The sequence below is a fragment of the Monomorium pharaonis genome, chromosome 10 (genome assembly GCF_013373865.1).
Source record: "Monomorium pharaonis isolate MP-MQ-018 chromosome 10, ASM1337386v2, whole genome shotgun sequence".
Lineage (NCBI taxonomy): Eukaryota > Metazoa > Arthropoda > Insecta > Hymenoptera > Formicidae > Monomorium > Monomorium pharaonis.
Genome location: NC_050476.1, coordinates 10652840 through 10677045, shown reverse-complemented (window position 1 = coordinate 10677045; position 24206 = coordinate 10652840). Strand labels below are relative to the sequence as shown.

Sequence of the window (24206 nt, the reverse complement as noted above, 5' to 3'; positions counted from 1 at the left end):
TATTGTACTGTGGAAATCTTAAGATTTCAAACTTAACCCTTTCGTGTCTGACTTTTTCTAGGAACAATTTGCATCGCACTCATATTTTATTAAAAGTTTTTAGGGTCGTTAATCATAAATCCGTAGTCAAAATTTCAAAATTTTAAATGGCTGATCTAATATGGCGGATTAAAATGTAAATTTTTTTAGATTTGAATAAAATTTATATTCTAGGAGTTTTTGAAATTATTGATTAAAAATATCTGTTGTTTCCATAGATATTTCTTATCAACAAACTTTGGAGATGAAGGGAGAATTTGGGAGCATCCCAGATGCGCATAGTGTAAAACCAGCAATCAGATTGCTGAGTTAGTTAGGGTTAAAATAAATTTATAGAATTTGACTAATGGTATCAGTTTTACACTGTGCGCATCTGAAACTCACTCAGATTTTTGTGTCGCTCGCGTCTAATCTTCTCATTTCAAGCGTCCATTTGCTGTCAGAAGCCTTAAACTATTTCTGTCTAATTTATTACTGATGATATTTATTATGGTCCAAAAAAGCTTATATTTAGAACGCACTTTTAAAGATATTAGCTTTTTATCATACTATCTTTGTTTTATGTCCAATGAATAATAAAGGTACTACAATGATAAAAACGCGCAATAACATCTTTATAATTAGTGCTTTATAAATAATATATATTCTTAATATAAAGTTTTTATAAATAAAATAGATATTTATATACACAAATTAATTTTATAAAGTTTTAATTCCAAGTTATTTGTCTTTCAATATTAATAATTTAAAAAAAATAATAATTCTGAAATTTGTATTCATTTCTAGGCGGTTTCCTAATAGTCATGGTATAAATTTTGCTTCCTGGATGTTGTATTCAGTGCCGCCCATGCTATTGATGGGTTTGCTCACGTGGTTGTGGTTGCAAGTGATGTACATGGGTCTCTTCAGACCAGAGAGCAAAGATGCCCGTGCCATAGATATTGGGCAACAGGGTGAACGTATCGCAGCGGCGGTTATCGAGAAGAGATACAAGGAACTTGGACCTGTCTCATGGCATGAGTCTTCAGTGGGTGTCTTATTTATTTTCGTAGTGCTCTTGTGGTTTTTCAGAAGTCCTGGTTTTATGCCTGGTTGGGCCGCTTATATCTCGAATGTGTAAGTATTATTGATAAAAATCGCTAAAATATTGTAAAAATCACTAAAATATTCTTTCATCATTTTAGCATAAAACTTCATTGTACGTTACTGTTGTCGCATGTCATAAAAAATAAATAAAAATTACTTTAATTACTTTTAAAATAGATTATGTATAAATGTTAATTCATAATTCTAGTTACAAATTACACAAAAATTTTCGCAATTTCATACTTTTAAAAATGATAAAATTTTAAAATTTAAAATTGATTTTTAGGGGCATTAGATGTGCCTAAAATATAATCTTAACCCTTCGCATACACACTGGGTTACAACCTATAAATAAAAATTCAGCACTCCGTATCTTTTAAGTACAGTAATAAATGAAAAAAAACTCGAAATTGCAAAAACTGCAGAACTAAAAAAACTAATTTTTTTAATATAAAATTTCTAAAATTTTAATACCAAAAGTATGTAAATACTTTCTATAAACATTAAAGTTAATGCTTAAATTTTTTCAGAATTTTAGCATAAATATTTTAAAAGTTACAGCTGTTTGAAAATTTCCATGGATAGTAACCACTCAGTATGTATGCAAAGATTGAAAAAATAAATGTGTATACGAAGGGTTAAAATAGTTTTTAAAAAAGTAATATAACATGTAATGTATGTAATATAACATGTATGGAACAAATATGTAATATAAAAAATTTTTTTTTCTTAATTCGTAGGTCTATTAAGGATTCAACGGCAGCCGCGTGTGTAACAATACTGTTCTTCATGATTCCATCAAAGTTGGATTTTCTATACGCGTTTAGTAAAGATCCACGCAAACGGCCCACAAAACCTTCATTGGGTTTAATAACATGGAAAATGATAAACGATAAATTGCATTGGAGTCTAATTTTTGTGTTAGGTGGTGGGTTTGCCATTTCAGAAGGTAGCACTACATCGGGCTTATCAGAAATGCTCGGCCAATATCTAATAGGTCTAAAAAAAATTAACATAGTGGCAATATTGTTGATTGTCTGCTTTTTTGCCGAGAACGTAACGGAATTAACAGCCAATGTGGCCGTCGCAAACATTATACTGCCAGTATTAGCGGAAATGGTGAGTATAACAAAGTTAGTGACAAATTTAAGTATAATAACGGAAATTAATTAGTAGACAGACGCACGCTTTGCAAGCGCTATTTAATTTTTTACGCCTTAAAAATATATTGTAATAATAACAATATACACAGTCTGTCCCATTTCCGATAAAACTGGTTCAAATTAACAGCCGATTGCAGCGCCATCTCTGATGTATCTATTGAACTTTGTAGACACATCTTTCATCTATCTTCACACCAAATTTCGTAGCGTTCCCATTGTTCTGTCAATAGTTATGACATTATAATCAAACGTCCAATGTTTGTCAAAAAATCGCTATGAAATAAAGAGCGAATATCACTATAATTGTACGAGTTTTTGGCCAAAAAACGCATTATAACGATTGACCACCCGCCGTACTCGCCTGATCTAGCGCCGTGCGACTTCTGGCTATTTCCTAAACTTAAATTAGCAATAAAGAGAAACACCTACAGTACGATTCCTATCATCCAGAAGGGTTCGACCGACATCCTCAAGGCTATTCCAGCCATCGAGTACAGAGATGCTTCGACAAGTTTCATGATCGCTTACAACGCTGTATTGACTCGGAAAAGGATTATTTTGAATATATATTATGAAAAAAATTAAATACAAAGAGTCTTTTTCTTTAATTTAAGCCAGTCTCATCGGAAATGGGACAGACTGTGTATATAAATTATTATTTGCTAACTTCGCGATGATAAAAGCGCATAAAATTAGCGCAACATAGAAACCAATCAGCTTTACAGAAAAGAAATAATTTCAATAAATTCGATTTTAATTTCATGCCTTTTTATAAATTAATAATTAACTTTCAAATAATAAATTTTTAATATCTATAAAAACAGAATCGGTCTAATTCAACATTAAATGATAAACTATGTTGTACTTTTATGTAAGATACTTTTTGACATTAGGATTAATAGAAAATTCTTCAGTAACCAAACAAGAATTTTTATTTATATTTTATCCTTTATTATTAATTCTTTATGGAAGAACAATTATTTTGGATCATTTTCTTATATTTTGTAAACTGTTCATTCAAATTTTATAAAACTTATGAGAAATTAATAACATTTTATTCGAATCTAAGGTTAAAAATAAATTCAATAATAAATAATAAATTAAATTCAAAATAATAAATCCAATATTGTGGACAGAATTTTTTGATTCTTTAAAAAAATAATCAGATTATTGTAAAAATAATTTTAAAGAATTTTTAATATTGTTAAGTTAACATCAAATTTCTAGTTTTTTTTTATTTAAATCGTGTTAGCTCAGTGTGGTAATGCCTACAAGTGCATTAACTCTTAAATCTTGATTATAACATAAGCAAATAGAAGAGTTAGATATAAAAACTCATAATATATATCCAGGTTATTTAATTGTCTTTTTAATCGCCTGATATTCTTTTGGTTGGTTCTTGCACTCTATTGAGCTGTTCTTTTTCGCTGCACTGCTGCATTGGTGCAATAAGTTAGAATGAGATATTTATATTTTGATATTTTGACGATTTAAATTCAATATATTCAAATTCAATATCTTATAACTTTTGAAAGTTTCATAATAAATCAGGTTGTTTTACTTTTGCTTGCCATATTAAATTTTTAATGAAAAAAATTTTAAGTCAGAAACAAAGTAAATGGCTCTAAAAACTTTTTAAAAACAAGATCTTCTTTAAGGGGCTACATACACCCAGAGACGTAAAAAATAGGTCTCTTTCTCGATTTTTTTTTCGAAACGTAATGTATGTAATTAATCCTAGTTTTCTTTACTTTAAAATACATTCTTAGAACATGTTTCAGAATAAATTTAAACTAAAAATATTTAAAAATGGCGGAGATATTGTCCTCGTCGCAAGACCTTGTTAAAAAAAGGTGCTCCGCGGTGCCAATTGCAGCTCGTACAGGACTTATCTGAAACAGACCACCCTAGAATTTTCTTAAACTGAATGATATTATCTAGTCTTTATCGTGGCCGATTTTTAAAATATCGATTTTTGGCAAAATGGCGGCCGTTTAAAAAAAAAAGCAATTTTTTAGGGTAAAAATCGGTCGTTTTTTTAACTTTAAAAAAAATAAAATCTCTAAAAAAACCGCCACGATAAAGACTGCCTTTTTTGTGTAGATTAAGCCCTTCGAATTTTAAGTAAATCGGTCCAGCCGTTTCCAAGATATTTTTGGCACGCGTTTAAAGTTTGATATTTGGTTAAAACGTAGATAATTTTTTTTCAAACTTACATAAAGTCATCCACTCCAGGACCATACAGTGAACCCTCCCCAGATGTAGCGGCATCAAAGGCTTCGATTCTAGCTTGCCGGCGTAATATTCTTGTGTAAGCTATCTGTTGCAAAGGATTAGAAGGCGCTCATCGCGCCCCAGCATCGTTAAACGCGTTTGGATCTTTCTCGCTATATCTCCGACAATTTTTAAGGAATCACTTTGAAACTTGCAAGAGATATTCTCAAGACCTTATACTTTCCAAATACCAAAAAAACGAAAAATTCATTTTTTCAAAATTTCTAGGTGTATGTAGCCCCTTAAGTTACTTTATTATTATAGAAACTATTGTCTCAAAAGGTTATTCCTACAATATAAAAAATATAAGTTAACTTTCAAGGATTACAACAGAACTTTATTTTTTTCTTTTTCAGTGTGTGGCTATTAAAATACATCCCTTGTATTTAATGCTGCCAGCAGCTCTTTGCTGTTCCTTTTCGTTCCATTTACCAGTCGGTACTCCACCAAACGCAATCGCTAGTGCCGCAGGGCATATAAAAACAAAAGATTTTATGATTGCTGGTATCGGACCTAGTATCATCACACTTGTTGTCACTGCAGTTGCGTTCTCTACTTGGGGCACATATGTATTTAATCTATCAGAATTTCCCGAATGGGCTACATAGCAATATTTACGCATCTTACATATATTCCCTCTTTTTTTCTATGCGATATTTATGTTTCATTTCACCAAAAAAACAAAAAATATTTTTTATAATGACAAAGGTACTACTCGCACCACATATTTTTAATTTTTTTCCTGCATTAAAATTTATTTTCTACATATATATTTTTAAAAATTTTAAAGATATACAATGCTTTAAAAAATAAGCATAGTTTCATGAAGAATAGACTACAGATCGTACAATATCCTGTGTATTAATAACGTTATCATAAGAAATTGTTATATTAAAGATAATAATGATTGTATAATATGTATCTTCCTAGAACAATTTTGAAGTAATGTTATTTTTCATTAAATATTTTATATGAGAATTATAATAGTAAATATTTTTGAAAACAAATAAATTTCAACATTTCATGTAAAGAATTATTTTTGAGTTTATAATTATCACTTCAATAATACAAAATGTTTACATTGGAAAAACGTAGAATTTTCGGGAATATTTAATTTTTATCGCAATATATTTTCATGGACTTTTATTAATATTCAAGGAAGTTTATACCATTTTATTTTGAAATTTAAATTCTCTCTTCTGTTTTATTAATTGTTTTTCTTTGACAATACAAAATGTAGGTAATTAACAGTAAGTACATATCCACGTACATACATTCACGTACATTGTGACTCATGAATTTTTATAATATTAGTGATAATACATCGCTCTAAATTAGTGTGTTTAATCACTTTTCAGATTCAGTATTTTTGGTGAGCTAAATCTATATCCAAATAATGATAATGTGTATAAAGGCTCTTGGTATTAATTTAATACGAGTTAGTGTAATAGAAATGCTGATAGAACCAAAGTTGGTTGGTGTTTGCTATATAATATATTTTTTCTACAGGAAAATCTTAGTACAAACGTTTCGGCACATTTTCTTCGGCCATCCTCAGTGTATAATAATATTCATCTCATACGTGATTAAAATTTCAGTCCTATGCTTAAAATCTAGCGAGACATTTGTTGTTCCTTCCCATTTCACAATATTGCTAAAACCAGAGAGTATAAAAATTCGAGTCAACCTTATTCAAGTTAATGGAATAAATTATAGGTATCAATTTTACAAAAAAATGGAAAAATGGAACTATACAGTAAACAAGCTAAACAAACTCCTGTAGTAAAATTTCCTATAAATTTTGTATAATTTTATTGATGATTTCAGTTTCGCTGATCATGAATGTGTTGTTAAGTTTCCAAAATTCAAAATGGTAGATCCAGTATGATGGACCAAAATGTCAAAAAGATGTTTACTTAGGCTATGCTCTGAAATGCATTACCAGTACTGAAAATCTATAGTTCATGTTACTTGCACTATAGATTTTCAGTACTGGCAGTAAATTTTGGAATACAGTCTTATTCTCTATATCTACGTCACAAGATTTCAAATTTCAAAATAGCGCATCCAATATGGTTGATAGAAATGTTAAAAACATTCTATTTTTCTCTAAAACTGTATCTAAAAATTTTAGGGTTTACACATTACAAATCTGGAATAAGATTTTGAAAATCTGAGATTCATGACAAAATGCTTATCAAGCAAATAAAAACTATTTGTACAATAATTAAAAATCTAATATAAGATGCATGATCAATGATAATATAAGAGCACCCTCAAACATATTTCCTACATAGATTTAGAGGAAATGTTAACACCTTTCTGAGATTTTGATTTACCATATTAGATACACTACTCTTAACTTCAATAACTGATATCAGATTCGTATTCAGCATCCTCGAAAAACATCTGATACACGTTTAGAAACAAAATAATTATTGTAAAATTTCACCTAACATGTTCTATCCGCCATTTTAAATGTTTTTGAATTTTAAGAGTTTGACGTCAGATCCGCAAACAATGACCCAAGAAATTCTTTTAGCCATATCAATCTTTACAGTATATATCTTTGATTTTCTGAAGACATTAAAAGAGTTAATTAAAAAAAAATGTTAAAAGAAAAATAATAATTGAATAATAATTAAATTAATTTATGTCAAAGCTGTATTTAAACATTCTCTAATCCATCTAGAATTTTCAATAAAATTCTTGAAAAACTACATTCTCAGAGAATTCTCTTATAAAATTTGAACAAATATCCTATATAATAATTGTTTCAACACTCAAAAGTTAATGACATTCGACCAGAAAGCAATGTGTTTATATTGTTTCCGGTATATTGCTCAAAAATTAAAACATGATAAACAACAAAGTGTGTTTAAACAAAATCATACAAATGTGTGTTTGCTTATTATGTTGATAATTCTTTGTCAACTATTTTGAATATACCAACATGCAAATAATAATGTATAATTAACAATAAAATAATAGCATTAAAGTTACCTTGGATTGACAATAATATACACTGTCCAAGTAAAATTATAATAATAATGTAACAACATAAATTTTGATGATAATTTCAAAATTGCTGACAAGTTACTACTTATCATTACGATAGCATCACATTGTCAATAAATGTGAATAAATGTGATTCAGTTTTAGTTGCAATTTTGATAGCAATACATACATTATAACTCAAGTAATAAGTCCGTAACAACACAGACACGTTACCTTAATTGTAGCAACTGAGTTCGCATTTAAAAAATTTATGCTTTAACAATATAACAATTTTGAGCTAACAATTTAGCGACAACTTACCCAGATAACAAAGCAAAATATATCTAAGCAAAATCATACAAATCTGTCATTGTTTATGATGCTTACCTTATACTTGTTTTCAATAATTTCAAATACATCAATATTAAAGCAACACATAGACAACAGTATGTATTGTCAACAGTTTGACAGCAAAGATAGCAGCACCAAGAACAGCTCGTATTGTCGGCACTATAACAGCATTATATAATCTTACAAATTATTATGGCAACATAATGGCAACAGCACAAATTTTGATGATGACAATTCAAAGTTGCCAGCATATTGCTCACAAGTTGCTATTATCATATCATGAAAACAATTTGCCAACAAATATGGACTCAATTGCTGCAATTTTGACAACATGATAACATATGATTATAAGCAACATACTAGCGATAATATAAACACATAATGCCTATTGTTTTTTGCTGCACTACTACACTGGTGCAATAAGTTAGAGTGAGGAACATATATATTTATCTCATTCTAATTTGTTGCCTTAATGTAGCAGTACAGCAAAAAAGAAAAACAAGCCTATTATAATTTGAATATTTGGATAATGACCAATTGATTCAAAATTCGTGCTTACTGTTATGTTGTCATAATAATTAATAGAATCATATAATGCTGTTACATTGTTGATAACATGAGGTAAGAATATGTTAAAAAGAATCAATTCCGGCCTCTAAAGATGTCAAAGAAATTATGTTTTATGTAGATTTTAACCTCCTGAATACACAAATTATTTAAAAATTCTACGAAATACAAAGATTATTAAAAAAGGGCTTCGATAATACCTTAAAAATTGAGGAAGAACATATATTTGAACAAAAAATAAATTGACATTTTTTCCATTATAAGTCATCATAGTAGTTGTAAAGTTTGACATCGTGTAATTGTTACTCACACGTCATGTTACTGTTATAACACTTTAGACATGTACATACACATATACATTACTAGCCTCAACAATGCGAGACATTTTTCTGAAAGATGCGAACACCTCTAATTATAATATAGATTGAAAAATAAATCAACTTAAACTATATACGTTGATTTATTTTTCAATTGATCAGAATGTAAATACAAGTTAGAAAAAATTAGTTAAAATTAAAACATAAGTTCAAAAAATTTTTAAAGATAAAACAAAAAACAACAATACAAACAATTATAAAGGGCTCGTTAATGCTAAGCAAAAATAATATGATAAACAGGTCAATGTATCGAGCTAAGACAAATTTTCTTAATACATTGTAATTAATTAGATAAACATTATATAATTATAAACGCGACTAATAACACTGTGTTAAAGAAACGTTTCGACTATACTTAGTCCTATTCAGTCATAATACATTACCAATATGTATGAACTTAAAACATGAATGAAGTGATGGACATGAAAATATAATTAAACAGTTAAAAGTTGACCATTGAACAACCATAAAACAGCTCATTGTGTATCAAATTATGTCATAATAAATAAAAACGTAAACCAATCAATAATATAATTAAATGAATAATAAAATAAAAAATAATGAAATTTTTTTGTAAGTCGGTTTTTATATTAAAATAAATTTATAAGATTAAAAACAATGGAAACTGTGTTGTGAATAACATAAACTGGTATGCATATTGCAGAAAACTGTAAACTTATATATGTTAATCGCAGATCTTAAAACACAATATTAAAAAGAGCAACAACACACAGAGTATTCGACAAAGCACTAGAGACAAATGTAACGTTCGGTAGTCAGAGGCAGATCTAATTAATTATAATGTATTAAGAAAATTTGTCTTGGCTCGATACATTGACCTGTTTATCATATTATTTTTGTAAAACAAAAAATGTTTAAATACAAAAAAATGGAACCAATGGCCTAGTTTGCACCGCGCGACTTGACCTATGCCCTGACCTATACCGCGACCTAAGGTAGGCTAGTAACAAATTGTTTACACCGTGTAGACTTATACATAAGTTTGGACTAATGTAGGCAAGTAGTTTATATGTGTACACTATAAAGAAGATCCATCTATAAACATTTGCTAGTACACTTACACCGCTTTATAGTACACCACCGTTTACACGCGTTACGTTGTATGGCCTAAGATGGGTCAGGAATTGTGAAAAAGTGGCCTGACCCAAACAATTCCGCGAGTGTTTACATCGTGTTTGTGATCTATTGTGTTTGGGTCGAATATAGTCAATATAGTGTATAAGTCGCGGACTAAACGTACGGTGTAAACTAGGTCAGTATCACGCATTTTCGTTCCAAGTTTGCTAAAGAACAAGATTAAAAGATTAGTAAAAAGCTAATCATCTTAGTTTTGTGACTATGGCATAATAAGATTATACAATAAGCAGTTAAAGCATTTTGTTGAGTAGCATTATAAAAATTGAAGTAATTAAATATACAGAGTAACTTTAGAATAGTTCAAGTAATTAAACATACAGGAACCTTTCTATTCCCATGTTTAAGGGTATATTCTTGCAGACTTTAAAATATAGCATTTTTTTTAATTATTGTTTCGGGCATTAACAATGTTAAATTTTTTTAACCAAATTTTTTCCACAATATCTGTTATAGTTGTAATATAAAAATATAAAAATCATAATTTCAATATATAAAACTTATGTAGATGGTTGTGGTAGCACGTCACAGAGAGGCTTTCCTAAAAAAAGTACCTTGTTGGCGCAGATCTTCATCTGCAGATGTAGTCATCTGAAAATAACATAATTAATGGTTTTCCGATCTAAGAGTGTTTGTATGGAATATAAACTAGAAAAATTAATTTTTTTTAAACTAAACAAATTAATTTTTTAACTAAACAATTAATTTTAACTAAACAAAATGGCGACCGTTAAAAAAAATTATTTCATTAAAATTTTGATCTATTTTATTGCACTAGACAAAAATTGTTATATAATAGATATTGAAATGATTGTAGTCAATTATAGAGTTTTTTCTATTAAAAAAAAACAAAAATTGTATGAATTTATTATACGTTTGCAATTTACTACTCCAGCTCAAAAAAAATAATTTCGAGAAAAACGCGTTTAAAGTTTAAAGTTTAGTTTTTCAGAATTTTTTGTTAAAATTTCGGTACCTACACTTAATTGCCTATTCCAGGGCTATATAAGAAACCCTACTTTCTCAAAATATTGTTTGTCTAGATTTTCTTCATCAGTGATAGGTAAATGGAATTTGTTTGGACTTTCTCGTACCCAAAGAGGATATAATCGATCCATGCACAACTTATTTTGCTTCTAAACTTGTGAGGATTTATCTGTACAGCTTTAACATAACATTCTATACATTTGAAACTATCAAATTATGCAAACAGTTCAATCTTTTTAACTCAACAAGATAGAATGTACCCTTCTCTTCAAATATGCTTTCTTTTCACCAGATGCATTTTTATTTTCATTCAACTTTATATAATTGATCCAAATTTCTTCTCTTCCCACATCCAATTACTTAAATCTTCCCTTACATACACACATAAAACATAACTCCTCCAAAAAACTCACACAAATGCATTTTGTGGCTCCATCTATAATACATTATGTTCTTGCTTAATTTCCAAGGTAACACTATGAATAATTTAATAATTTTTATCAGGAGCCTAGATGGGCACAGTGAAAACAGACACCACTAATCAGATTGCTTAGTCAATTAGGATTAGAATAAATTTATCTGGTAGTGTGTTTTATACTGTGCACATTGACTCTGGTACTCATTTTATTGTATTCAAAAGATTAAAAAATAGTCTTTCTCTTATTTCTATCTTTGAAAGCCAAAATTGGTCTTTTTTTAATATTATTTCATATTGCTATTTTGCTGTTAAACTGCTGCAATACATAAGTATATACTTCATTACTTGTGTATTGTTTTAATATTGTATATTCAAAATACTTGAAGATAAATGTACAGCAATTTGTCAGCATTATAAGCAATCACTCTGTTCAATTTTGTTCAGACACACTTAATTATCTAAAAATTTTTGTAAAAATTTGTGAAAAACTTATAACATATCCAATTACTTAATCACTAAAAAGATTGTTTAAAAAGTTATTAAATATTAATTAAAAACTAAACTGTTACAGGAATATGTAAATATTAAAATATACAAAGAACATGGAAACATTGTAAGTTAGGTTTCTAGTTGAAAAATCATGTCCAACGTTTTTAACAACAAAAACAAAAATATGCATAAACAACAATATGTAAAATATATAAAAAAGCTCATGTCTCACCAATTTTGTTATCACTTGGGTGTGTTAAAGAAAGAAGTAGTCTGAGTAATTTCCCATAAGAATTTAATGGGAAATAACGTTTCAAAAATATAAAAAATTAAAGTTTGAAAAATTAAAAAGCCTTTGATATGTAACTACAAGAATTTCTGAATTTAGTTGTAATCAATATATTGATACATTTTTTATCATATCAGTATGCTCAAATAATAGTTCAAAAACCATGTTTTATAATACAGATTTACAGTAAAATTACACATTTTGCATTACTTTCATATTGTTCATATATAACATTATGATACATAAAAAGCATATGTTCACAATTCAATTTTACATTTGCTTCACACTAAGGATATTTAAGATGTGCAAATAACTTTTTAGTCAATAAAAAATCTATTAACTTATTGCATCCTCAACAAGAATTGTAATAAATTAATAGATTTTTTAAAGTAAAATAAATAAAAAATTCATGTGGTTGCATAATGAAAGTCTCTAACCAATTGCAAGAAATCAGTGTATTGAATTATTGACAAAATACCCATGATTTGTTTATTCTTACAAGGTCATAAATGGCTTGTTCTTTTTCACTGCACTGCTGCATTGGTGCAACAGATTAGAGTAAAACATATATTTTTTCTCACTCTAACTTATTGCACCAGTGCAGCAGTGCAGCGAAAAAGACCAGGCCAAAACAGATTAATACAGTATATACAAACATTTTAGTTTTTACATAATATTAGTTTTTAATGCATAAATAAAAGTAATAAAATATTTCAACTTTAATTTGTTATATTTCTGAAACTAATGTCATCCTCTACAAAATTCTTACACAGAATTACTCAGAATACTTTCCTCTACAACATATTAAAGCAAAAATCAGTGAGATATGACTTTTTCTATACAGATTGTCCCAAAACATGTGGGTCAACGCTCGTAAAAAGATAAAAGGCATCAAAATAAACATAAAAATCCAATATTTTCTTGGGTTAGGTCCATCCGTAATCGAGATATTAACGTATGGAATCTGCAAATAATCTAATTAATTTTTATCATAATTGTGAACAGTAAATTAATGAAAGCTTATCATACATTCACGATAGATTTTTTCTTTTGTGTTATGGCTCGAGCAGATCGAGCTCTTCCCTCGGCGCGCTCTCGTTCGCATAATTAGAAAAATTAATACCTCGATTATTGGTGAACCTAACCCAAGACCTAACCCAAGACAATATTGGACTTTTATGTTCATCTCGATCCCTTCTACCTTTTTACGAGCGTTGACCGACATGTTTTGGGATACCTTGTATATTTATCGTAAAATCTTATTATACAAAATAAATGATTATACAAACTAAACTTTCACTATTTTAATTTTATGTAATTAAAACTACTGATTTCATGGAGTCCAAATATGTGCTAAAATTTAAACAATTGTTTCCGTAATATTAACAACTTTTTATTTAGATTGTATGGTCAATATATTTTTAATATGCGTTAGAACATATTATTTCAATTAAATTCGTCATACTTATGCGTGCTAATTTTATTTCATCAGCACGACAGGTTTTATAACCTATAAATATATGTTACATTTAGTGTTTATCAGTTATAGAATAACGGCTTTGGTTTTCAAAATTAATTTTTACACAGAACGATATCAAATAAATGCAGTTTTATTAATAAAATATTTATTATATAAAATATGATATTTTAAATGCAGGATGTTCTATGGTCATGAGAATCTATGGCACATGAAATATATATTGCATTTGCACATTCATATTTATATAAAAAAATTATAGAATAAATCTATATAATTTTACTTACCATCTATATTAAAATCATAATCGATGCTTTCCATTTTTTCCACTATCTCACTACTATTTTATGGAGAAGACAGATACTAAATAAGAAGAAAACACACTTTAGTCTTGTTCGTTTTCTAGCCTTTTGAGAGGGGTAGCCAGGGGTTACCAACTCCCATTAGTTTCTTGGTACCAGTGTTTGCAACGCCCTCGCTAAGTATACGCTTATGGACGAGAACTAAAGGCCCTCCATAGACCTTATAGATATGGACTGGCAATTGCCTACAGAGTTTGTGTATAAAAAACAGTGTCCAGAAGAGGTGCGAGAGAGAAACAGACTTTTTAGTACTTCTTTCTCTAAAGTTACCGGAAATAACTATCGCGCATGTCAGCACACATACATACATATGTATATACATATATATACACACACATAAGTTAAAACACGTGACCAAAACGTATCCAATCATTGTATAATATGTACAAGCATGCGCGAAACATATTTCCGGACTCTTTAGAGAGAGAAGTATGGGGTCTGTTCGCGTCACATGCTCCGACATGCTCCTATTCACCCCAACGCACTCCAATACGTTAATTCCGATGACGCCGACCTATTAGAATGCGTTGGAGTGAGTAGAATCATGTCGGGGCATGGCGACGCGAACAAACCAATGGACACGGTTTCGCTTGGTATTCAGTCCATATCTATAAGGGCCACCGCACAAACTCTTCCATAACGCGTTACGTTACGTTAAGTGCTCCATAAAGCGGGTCACACACACTTTCCGTAGAACGTAACAGTAAGGTTTTGACCAATCACGTACTTGATTTAGTCGCTTACTGTTACGGTCGCCCAATCCAACATGTCGAAATCTTACTGTTACGTTCTACGGAAAGTGTGTGTGACCAGCTTAAGGGCCACCGCACAAACTCTTCCATAACGCGTTACGTTACGTTAAGTACTCCATACGAACCTAAGGGCCACCGCACAAGCTTTTTCGTAACACGTTACGTTACGTTAAGTGCTCCATAAATCTAAGTTCGTACTTAAAATTAAACTTACATCAACGCACAAAGAAACTTTTAACGTAAGTTTTTAAGTTCTTACGTTAAGGATTTCTTTGTGCGTTGATTTAAGTTAAATTTTAAGTACAACTTAGGTTCGTATGGAGTACTTAACGTAACGTAACGCGTTATGAAAAAGTTTGTGCGGTGGCCCTAAATCAAAGTTCGTACTTAAAATTAAACTTACATCAACGCACAAAGAAACTTTTAACGTAAGTTCTTAAGTTCTTACGTTAAGGATTTCTTTGTGCGTTGATTTAAGTTAAATTTTAAGTACAACTTAAGTTCGTATGGAGTACTTAACGTAACGTAACGCGTTATGGAAGAGTTTGTGCGGTGGCCCTAAGGTCTATGAGGTCCTCACACATGAATTGACATAACCATGACATAAAGGGCCATCTACAATGGAGTATTTTAGCCGTAAAGGTGCCTTTTCACTCTGACGCTTGACGCTCATTTTCAGCATCAAAAGACATCACGTGACTAAAAATAAAGATATCTATTCGTCATTTTTAGTCACGTGATGTCTTTTGACGCTGAAAATGAGCATCAAGCGTCAGAGTGAAAAGGCACCTTAACAGCACTAAAACTACGGCAATGCTGTCTAGAATAAAAACGACATAGCAATAACATACAAGCAGGCCATCAAAGAAAGGCGACCAAAAACTAATCCCGAATGCCCCAACGCTCATCGTAAGCACGTAATGAATTGGCTCAATGTCTGCTGTAGGCTGTAAACAGTAATGCCCAGTCTACAATGAGTCGTTGGTCGTTGGTCGTAAGAAATTTAACCAATCACAGTTGATCTTAGAGAAGAATAACCGAACATAATTGGTTAAATTTCTTACGACCAACGACCAACGACTCATTGTAGACTGGGCATAAAGCAATACGAAGTGGAGACATTTTCTACGACTACTGATACGGCCTACGACTCTGCATTGTAAATGGCCCTTAAAGCCTTGTCTACAGAAGTCGCAAGCAGCCAGTTGCGACTTGTGACAGCCAATGATTGTCGAGCTTTAACTAGAAACTAGACGCTCATTGGCTGGCGAAAGTCGCAACTGGCTGCTTGCGACTTCTGTAGACGAGGCTTAAGGTTTTGACGCGTCAGGGCCACCGCACAAGCTTGTTCATAACACGTTACGTTACGTTAAGTGCTCCATAAATCTAAGTTCGTACTTAAAATTAAACTTACATCAACGCACAAAGAAACTTTTAACGTAAGTTCTTAAGTTCTTACGTTAAGGATTTCTTTGTGCGTTGATTTAAGTTAAATTTTAAGTACAACTTAAGTTCGTATAGAGTACTTAACGTAACGTAACGCGTTATGGAAGAGTTTGTGCGGTGGCCCTCAGATTGGGCGACCATAACCGTAACCTGCCGTAACCGGCTAATTCAAGTACGTGATTGGTCGAAACCTTACTGTTACGTTTATGTCAATTCATGTGTGAGGGCCTTAAAGAGGACTAAAGGCCCTCGCACATAAATTTCCGTAACCATAAGCATAAAACGTAACGTAAGAATTAGCCAATGGAATCAGAAGATAGAACAATTCAACCAATCATAAAACATCCATAAGATATTATCCGTAACAGTAAACATAAAATATAATTTGACCTATTATAAATGACTTTTAAAAGATAAAAGATATAGAAAAAGAAATATATAAATAGTTGTGAAATGTTTTATTTATATTTTACAAAATATTATAAGATTATTAATATATAAACATATACCTATATAAATATAGTTTATAATATAAAAGAGAGTTTTATCCTATAGGGATGTCCCTGGGATGTCAATTTGGGATATTGCAATATCGTTGGATATCCGTGGACCATCTGCGATATCCAAGGGATATCCAAGGGATGCACAAATGTCCACCAATTTGACATCCTGTAGATATCGTAAACGATATCCAGAGAATGTCCAAGGGATTTCCTGAGATATCGTAATATACCCTAGTGAAAAACTTTGTCAGAATTTTAAAATTTTTTTTCAGGATTTCTGATAAATATTTCGATTTTTTATAAGAATTGAAATGTTTCTCGGAAAAACTTTAAAAATAAAAAATTTTGATTAATTTAGAAAATTTTTGAATATTTCTAAGTATTTTTGAGTTTCCAAGAATTGAAAAAAACTTGAACAAAAAATAAAAAGTTCTAATTATTTTTACGGTAATCTTGTAAAAGAAAGAAGATTTTATAACAACATGTTTCAGCCAAACCACATTCGTACTCGTTAAAGCATGTTTAATCTCTATATCTGAAAAAACGGTCACCCATCCAAGGCCGGAATTCATAGTCGAATCTTATTCAAGTTCCAGCTTAAGCACGATCTTGAGACGTCAATGCTGTTATTTCATTGGTTAAGTAAGTCTCAAGTCGGCTCGAAGCTAGACTTAAGACAATGCTTGAGCTTAAGATCGGTCTATGAATCCCGTCCCAAGTGTCAACCATCGCCGACATTGCTTGACTTCGAAGACCGTACGCATCCTAACGCCACGTGATAATCCATGAATACTTCTTGTCTATGCATACATTTGTTATAGATCATTACAATAGATGTTATCAGAAGGATGAAATATGTATAGTTAACTTATATTTTTATGAATAAATATAAAAGTTCTAGTTTTTTATTTATTTTTATATATGCGTGCAAAATAACATGTATAACTTATTAAAATAACTTATTAAAAAGTTTGTTTTTGTTCTGTTTGTATAAAATCAAAAAAATTTTTTAATGTCATTTTTTATAATTTTTTAGTATTATTAATATATATCACATTATTTCGATAAGAGTGCTTTCTTTATGTTCTGTTTTAATTTACGTTTCTTAGAGATTTAATTAACGCTTTTGTCACTCTTTTATTACATTATAATTCACTTTTCCTTTTACATTTGATTTACCCCCTACAGCATAAAATATTGCTGCAACGTTGCAGAAATATTGCAATAGTGCATAATATAACCAATATTGCAGAAATATTGTAGCAATATTACAAATATAATATTCCCTAGCAAATGTTGCACAATATTGCAGCAATATTACAAATGTAATATTTCTTAGCAGATGTTGTGCAATATTGTAGCAATATTACAAATGTAATATTTCCTAACAGATATTGCACAATATTATGGCAATATTATATTGCAACCGTGCAAAATTTATTTCCGTATAATCCGTATTTCTTAATCTAGAACTAACAATAAGTAATATTTTACATAGTTTTAAGGGACAAATAAAAAAATAGAGCAGGATATTTTTATTTTAAATTTTTACGTAAGATTAGAGCTAAAAGATACATAGATGTGCAACAAATTCTGTAATCACGACAGCGTTGCGTCCCATACTAGATTGAGTGAAGCAAGTCCAGAAGATGTTCACTCTGACTTATATATATAATACATTAATTAAACATGTGTGAACCATACATGCATGTGTAATTCTAGCATATAAATTGATCAGGATGGGCATTTTCTGGACTTGCTTCATTTTAATGCTTACTTAAATCTAGAATGGAAATTCGATATCCGTTGGTGTATGTTAATTTAATTAATTACTTTTTTAATTAATAATTTTTTTAATTATTGTGCCGTAACGGTATGACAATAAATTCATTTTCCGTTTTTCGTATAATACACATCTTACATATTATTTGATTAATTTAACCACCTGCAACATTTCCTTCATATTGCGCATTAACGTTTCAGAAATATTACAGCAATCTTACAAGAAATATTGCAGCAATATTGCTGAAATATTACAGAAATCTTACGGGGAATATTGCAGAAATATTGCAGACATATTGCACAATATTGTTTTGGAGCGGACATAGAAATATTGCTGCAATATTGCAGCAATATTTTCTGCAATATTCCAATCTTGCAAAATAATATTTCTGCAACGTTGCCGCAATATTTCATGCTGTAGGGGACGCTCTATTAATTAATTGTAGAGATAAAAGAGATGATGGGATATTATAATTTGGATGTAATAGGATATCGTAAGATATTATAGAATACCTTACAATATCTTATAATATTTTAAGATATTTTTTGGGGATATCGAAATATATTAATGGGACATCATATGATATCTTAAGATATTTTACGATATTTTAAGATATTTTTGTAGGATATCCCGGGAGCTACTCATTGAGGGAGCGTCCCAGATGCGCACAGTAATAAACGGACACAGCAGGCTGAGTGAAACGGACACAGTAACAAACGGACACAGACCAAATGCGCACAGAGCAAAACGGACACAGTAACAAACAAACACAGACCAAATGCGCACGGACCAAATGCACACGGACCAAATGCGCACACTGCACATGCGCACACTGCACGTGTGCACGGACCAAATGCAATCCATGTACATTGCAAGCAGAGTAAAGTCCATATAGGTTAGTGACTTGGACGGGGTGGGTGCGGGAGGGGGGCCGAATACCCCCCTTGCACCCCCTCGTGTGTGTGTGTGTGTGTGTGTGTGTGTGTGTGTGCATGCAAAGCATTCACTGCATCACATGGGTTTGCGACTTTCCTTGTATGCATTTGGTCCGTGCGCATGTGCAGTGTGCGCATTTGGTCTGTGTCCGTTTCGCACTGTGTCCGTTTTGCTCTGTGCGCATTTAGTCTGTGTCCGTTTCGCTCTGTGCGCATTGGTCTGTGTCCGTTTGTTACTATGTCCGTTTCGCACTTGGTCTGTTCTTTCTAGCTGCACTGTTGCACTGGTGCAATAAGTTAGAATGAGAAAAAATATACTTGTCTTACTTTAACTTATTGCACCAGTGCAACAGTGCAGCTAGAAAGAACAGACCAACTGTGTCCGTTTATTACTGGGTCTGTTCGCGTCACATGCCCCAACATGCTCCTGTTCACCCCAACGCACTCCAATACGTTGATTCCGATGACGCCAACCTATTAGAATGCGTTGGAGTGAGTAGGAGCATGTCGGAGCGACACGAAAAACTAATGGTTTGTTCGCGTCGCCATGTTCCGACATGCTCCTACTCACTCCAACGCATTCTAATAGGTTGGCGTCATCGGAATCAACGTATTGGAGTGCGTTGGGGTGAATAGGAGCATGTTGGGACATGTGACGCGAACAGACCCTAACTGTCCGTTTGGTCTGTGTCCGTTTGTTACTGTGTCCGTTTCACTCAGCTTGCTGTGTCCGTTTATTACTGTGCGCATTTGGGACTCACTCCTCATTGAGATATCCGTGGGATCGCCTTTGTCTGTCTGGGATAATTTGGGATATCCTCAGGATAAAGTGTGCTGTGTGGGATATATCTCTATGGTTGTACATGACTGAATAACCGATCGGAATGTGTCATGTGTTATGTATGTACATACGTACATAACACATGACACATTCCGATCGGTTATTCACACAGCTTCTATAATATACTAGATTGCTAGACTCGTTATATATTCTCCATTTAGTGTGTACCCGAAAAGTATGTACATATTTATTCATATTTATTCATAAAAATATAAATTAACTATACATAATTTCATCCTTCTGATAACATATATTGTAATGATATGTATGCATAACAAATATGTATGCATAGACAAGAAGTGTTCATGGATTATCACGTGGCGTTAGGATGCGTACGGTCTTCGAAGTCAAGCAACGTCGGCGATGGTTGACACTTGGATGGGTAACCGTTTTTTCAGATATAGAGATTAAACATGCTTTAACGGGTACGACTGCAGTGACTTGGCTGAAACACGTTGTTATAGTCTTCTTTCTTTTACAAGATTACCGTAAAAATAATTAGAATTTTTTATATTTTGCCAAGTTTTTTTCAATTCTTAAAAACTCCTAAAATTACTTAAAAATATTCAAAAATTTTCTAAATTAATCAAAATTTTTCAATTATTAAAGTTTTTCCGAAAAACGTTTTAATTCTTATAAAAAATTGGAATATTTATCAGAAATCCTGAAAAAAATTTTTTTAATTCTGACAAATTTTTTTACTAGGGTATATTACGATATCTCAGGAAATCCCTTGGATATCCTCTGGATATCGTTTGAGACATCTACAGGATGTCAAATCGGTGGACATTTGTGCATCCCTTGGATATCCCTTGGATATCGTAGACGGTCCATGGATATCTAACAATATTGCGATATCCCAAAATGACATCCCAGTGATATCCCTAAGATAAAGTGTGCTGTGTGGGAAAATACCACATTATTTTGATAAGTGTACTTTCTTTATGTTCTATTTTAATTTACGTTTCTTAGAGATTTAATTAACGCTTTTGTCACTCTTTTATTATATTCCCAGATAGCCAAATAAAGGCAACGTGTTGTTATTTTGCTGTCTCTTATTCTCTATTAATTTTATCAAACTAAAGCCAAGGTGTTTCCTCAAACTGTCTGTTGTTCTGACATTATATAAAATTCTACATTAGAATTCAACAAACTGACGGCAAGTTGTCAACATGCATGCACAATTGCTGTCAATGTGACAAGTTTATTATTCCTCAATGTATACACTTATAATTTTATAAACTCATGAAGGTTATTTGCTCTCCTGATGTTAACTTCGTTCCACGTTAAATTACAATGACAGCAAATTGTGAGCAAGTTCACAACATACTAGCAGTGTATTAATTTGCTCGATATGCTTAATCTCGCTTGGCTATCTGGGTTGTAGCGTGCGCGCCGCAGAAATGAAAGACACTTTTATAACTGTAAAACCAAGCAGCTTTATTAACGCGTCCGACAAGGCTCGAGACCGAGATTCGACTCGTTGTTTATACGCGTCGTCAAGCGCTCGTCAGCTGACAACGCTCGGTCCAGGAAATCAATAGTATTGATCCGTCGATCTTCGAACAGCTGAGTCGCGGTCGCGGAGTATACCGGGCGACGCACGCAACACTGCCCCCCTTCTTCTAGATTGTCGTCCCGACAATCAGGGGAACAGTTTTAGCGCTTTCCGCAGAAGACTCCCTCGGTACCCGGACGATTTCCTGCTCTTCCCGAGCTGCTGCAACGGGTTCCCGAGCCACGTCCACCAAAGTTCTTCGCCCCCTGCAAGGACTACCACGGACATCCTCTCACGCCGAGCTCATCCAGCTCTCACGCAGGATCTCCCGAATCCTTCCGCGTCCCCGTGCTCCACTCCCCTTGCGACACTGTCCCTCGACGTCGGATCTTGTGCACTTCTTTCTTCTCTTTTCAGGATCGGGGGGGGGGATTTATCTCCGTGGACCCAACGCTTTAAAAAGCTTCCCGTCCTCTGCCTCGGCATTTGCCCTAAGTTCCACGGGAAAACCACGGTCAAAAACCGTGGATGAGGCAGTCTTCTTCCCTACAAGCAGCGACCTCCTTCCGAAAGAGATCCCTCTTTATCCGCCCTTCTTCTAAAAAGAAACTGCTCTCCGAAGAGCGACTGAAACACACAAGAAAACAAACAGAACAAAAACACAAAAACATGAACTAAAATTAACTTCAAAACGGTGTTAAAATTAGAATAAACCCCCCATTTCGTATTCGGGCTCGGATTCGTATCGGTTCGGTTTGAACTCGCATCGGCTTCACTCCCTCTCCATGAAAGGAGCCAAACGGTTTGCATGAACGACTTTATTTCTATGAAATCTCCGAATACAATACAATACATCATTCAATTTCTTGACTATCTTCCACGGACCGTCCCAAGAACTCTGCAACTTAGGAGCTCTTCCAGGAACCCGTCGAGGATCGAAGAATCATACTTTCTGCCTTGGTTCGAAATTTACTTGTCTAGTCCGTTGGTCATACCAAAACTTAGCATTTTTGGAGCTAATTGAAAGACGCTCTTGAGCGAAACGATGCATCAAATCTAATCTCTGCCTCAATCTGAAAATGAAATCAATCCTCTCTTCTTTCTTGGAAAAAGGAGGGTTGCCTCTAAGAAGATCCAGAGGCAGACGTAAGTCTTGTCCCAAATACATTTCCGCAGGAGAAGCTCCAGTTGCTTCCTGCTTTGACGAACGAAAAGCCAAAAGATAAAGTGAAATCCAACGATCCCAATCCTTCTGGTTTTCAGAAATGAATTTCGCCAAATAATCAAGAATTGTGCGATGTTGACGCTCGACTTGTCCATCAGACTGTGAATGGAGGACATACCTTACAAGAGGCACACCATCTCTCCACGTCCTTCTTGCTGGTAGCCCAATAAAAATGTTTTCGTATTTTCTGAAGGGTCTTATTGACACCGAAATGTCCCCCTGAAGGTGAATCATGGGCTTCTTCAAGAATTTCCTGAACTTTATGCCGTGGCACCACAATTTGAAAAATATCTTTCCGCAAGTTCGGGGAAACCCATTTCTTATGAAGAACTCCGTCAATCAATAACAATGAATCTTAATAAGACCAATAAATCTTCAAGGAAGGTTCGCCTGAAGCAACTTCTTGCCAATTAGGGCGAGTCTCAGCCTCCTTAGCACGAATTATCATAGAAACAACAGAATCCTGAAGCTGCTCTGAACGCCATTCCTGAAGTTCCTTATTTGAAAAGATTAAACGTCCCAAAATCTCTTCCTTTGAAGATTCCTCATTTAATTCCACCTTTATGCAGTATCGACATAAAGTCTCCAAACATGCTCGGTCCAGGAAATCAATAGTATTGATCCGTCGTCTCGAGAGTCCATCGGCGTTTTTGTGCACCTTTCCGCTCCGATAAAAGATATCAAAATCGTACTGCTGAAGGCGTTCTACCCATCTTGCCAGCTGTCCTTCCAAATTCCGAAAGGACATCAGTCAACGAAGAGAAACATGGTCGGTCTTCACTAAAAACTTTCGTCCATAAAGATAGTGATGGAAAGACTTCACTCAATCCACGACAGCAAGAAGTTCACGACGGGTAACGCAATAATTCCGCTCCGTCTTACTGAAAATCCGACTGTAGTAAGCGATGACTTTTTCCTCTTCTCCCTGCAACTGAGAAAGAACAGCCCCGATGCCATGATTCGAGGCATCGGTATCTAAAATAAATTGTCCTTCCCCTGAAGGAAAAGACAAAACCGGAGGACATGTTAATACACGTTTTAAATTCTCAAAAGCCTGTTGGCATTCAGAGGACCAAAAGAACTTAACGTTTTCCTCTGTTAAATTATACAAAGGCTTTGCTAAAACAGCAAAATTTTTCACAAATTTTCTATAATACGAGCAAAATCCAAGAAAACTTCGTACCTGCTTCCG

General features: G+C 32.6%; 2 protein-coding genes and 2 long non-coding RNA genes across 12 annotated transcripts in view; 1 reads left to right on the top strand and 3 right to left on the bottom strand.

Annotated features, from left to right (window-relative positions):
* Positions 1–5598, top strand: part of LOC105835494 (protein I'm not dead yet) — a 104511-nt gene extending 98913 nt beyond the window's left edge. For 5 of the 9 annotated variants that reach the window (XM_012678834.3, XM_036293072.1, XM_036293071.1 and 2 more), the window contains 3 exons: positions 826–1155; positions 1866–2244; positions 4919–5598. In XM_012678834.3, coding sequence (XP_012534288.1) covers positions 826–1155; positions 1866–2244; positions 4919–5170 — 961 coding nt within the window. In that variant the 3' untranslated portion in view covers positions 5171–5598. The remainder of the gene's footprint in view (positions 1–825; positions 1156–1865; positions 2245–4918) is intronic. The other 4 variants (XM_036293070.1, XM_028188975.2, XM_028188971.2 and 1 more) reach the window with 1 other exon arrangement.
* LOC105831067 (GPI transamidase component PIG-S) overlaps positions 1–14250 on the bottom strand; it is a 293030-nt gene extending 278780 nt beyond the window's left edge. The window contains exon 1 of the mRNA XM_036293075.1: positions 13957–14250. Coding sequence (XP_036148968.1) covers positions 13957–13990 — 34 coding nt within the window. The 5' untranslated portion in view covers positions 13991–14250. The remainder of the gene's footprint in view (positions 1–13956) is intronic.
* On the bottom strand, positions 3513–4919 carry LOC114253905. Its single transcript, XR_003625324.2, has 2 exons — positions 4505–4919; positions 3513–4180 (listed from the first exon to the last, which is right to left on the bottom strand). It is a non-coding gene; the product is annotated as an uncharacterized LOC114253905 (long non-coding RNA).
* LOC105839110 lies at positions 10239–13122 on the bottom strand. The gene is made up of 2 exons (XR_001139276.3): positions 10990–13122; positions 10239–10600 (listed from the first exon to the last, which is right to left on the bottom strand). It is a non-coding gene; the product is annotated as an uncharacterized LOC105839110 (long non-coding RNA).
* Positions 14251–24206: the final 9956 nt, after the last annotated feature.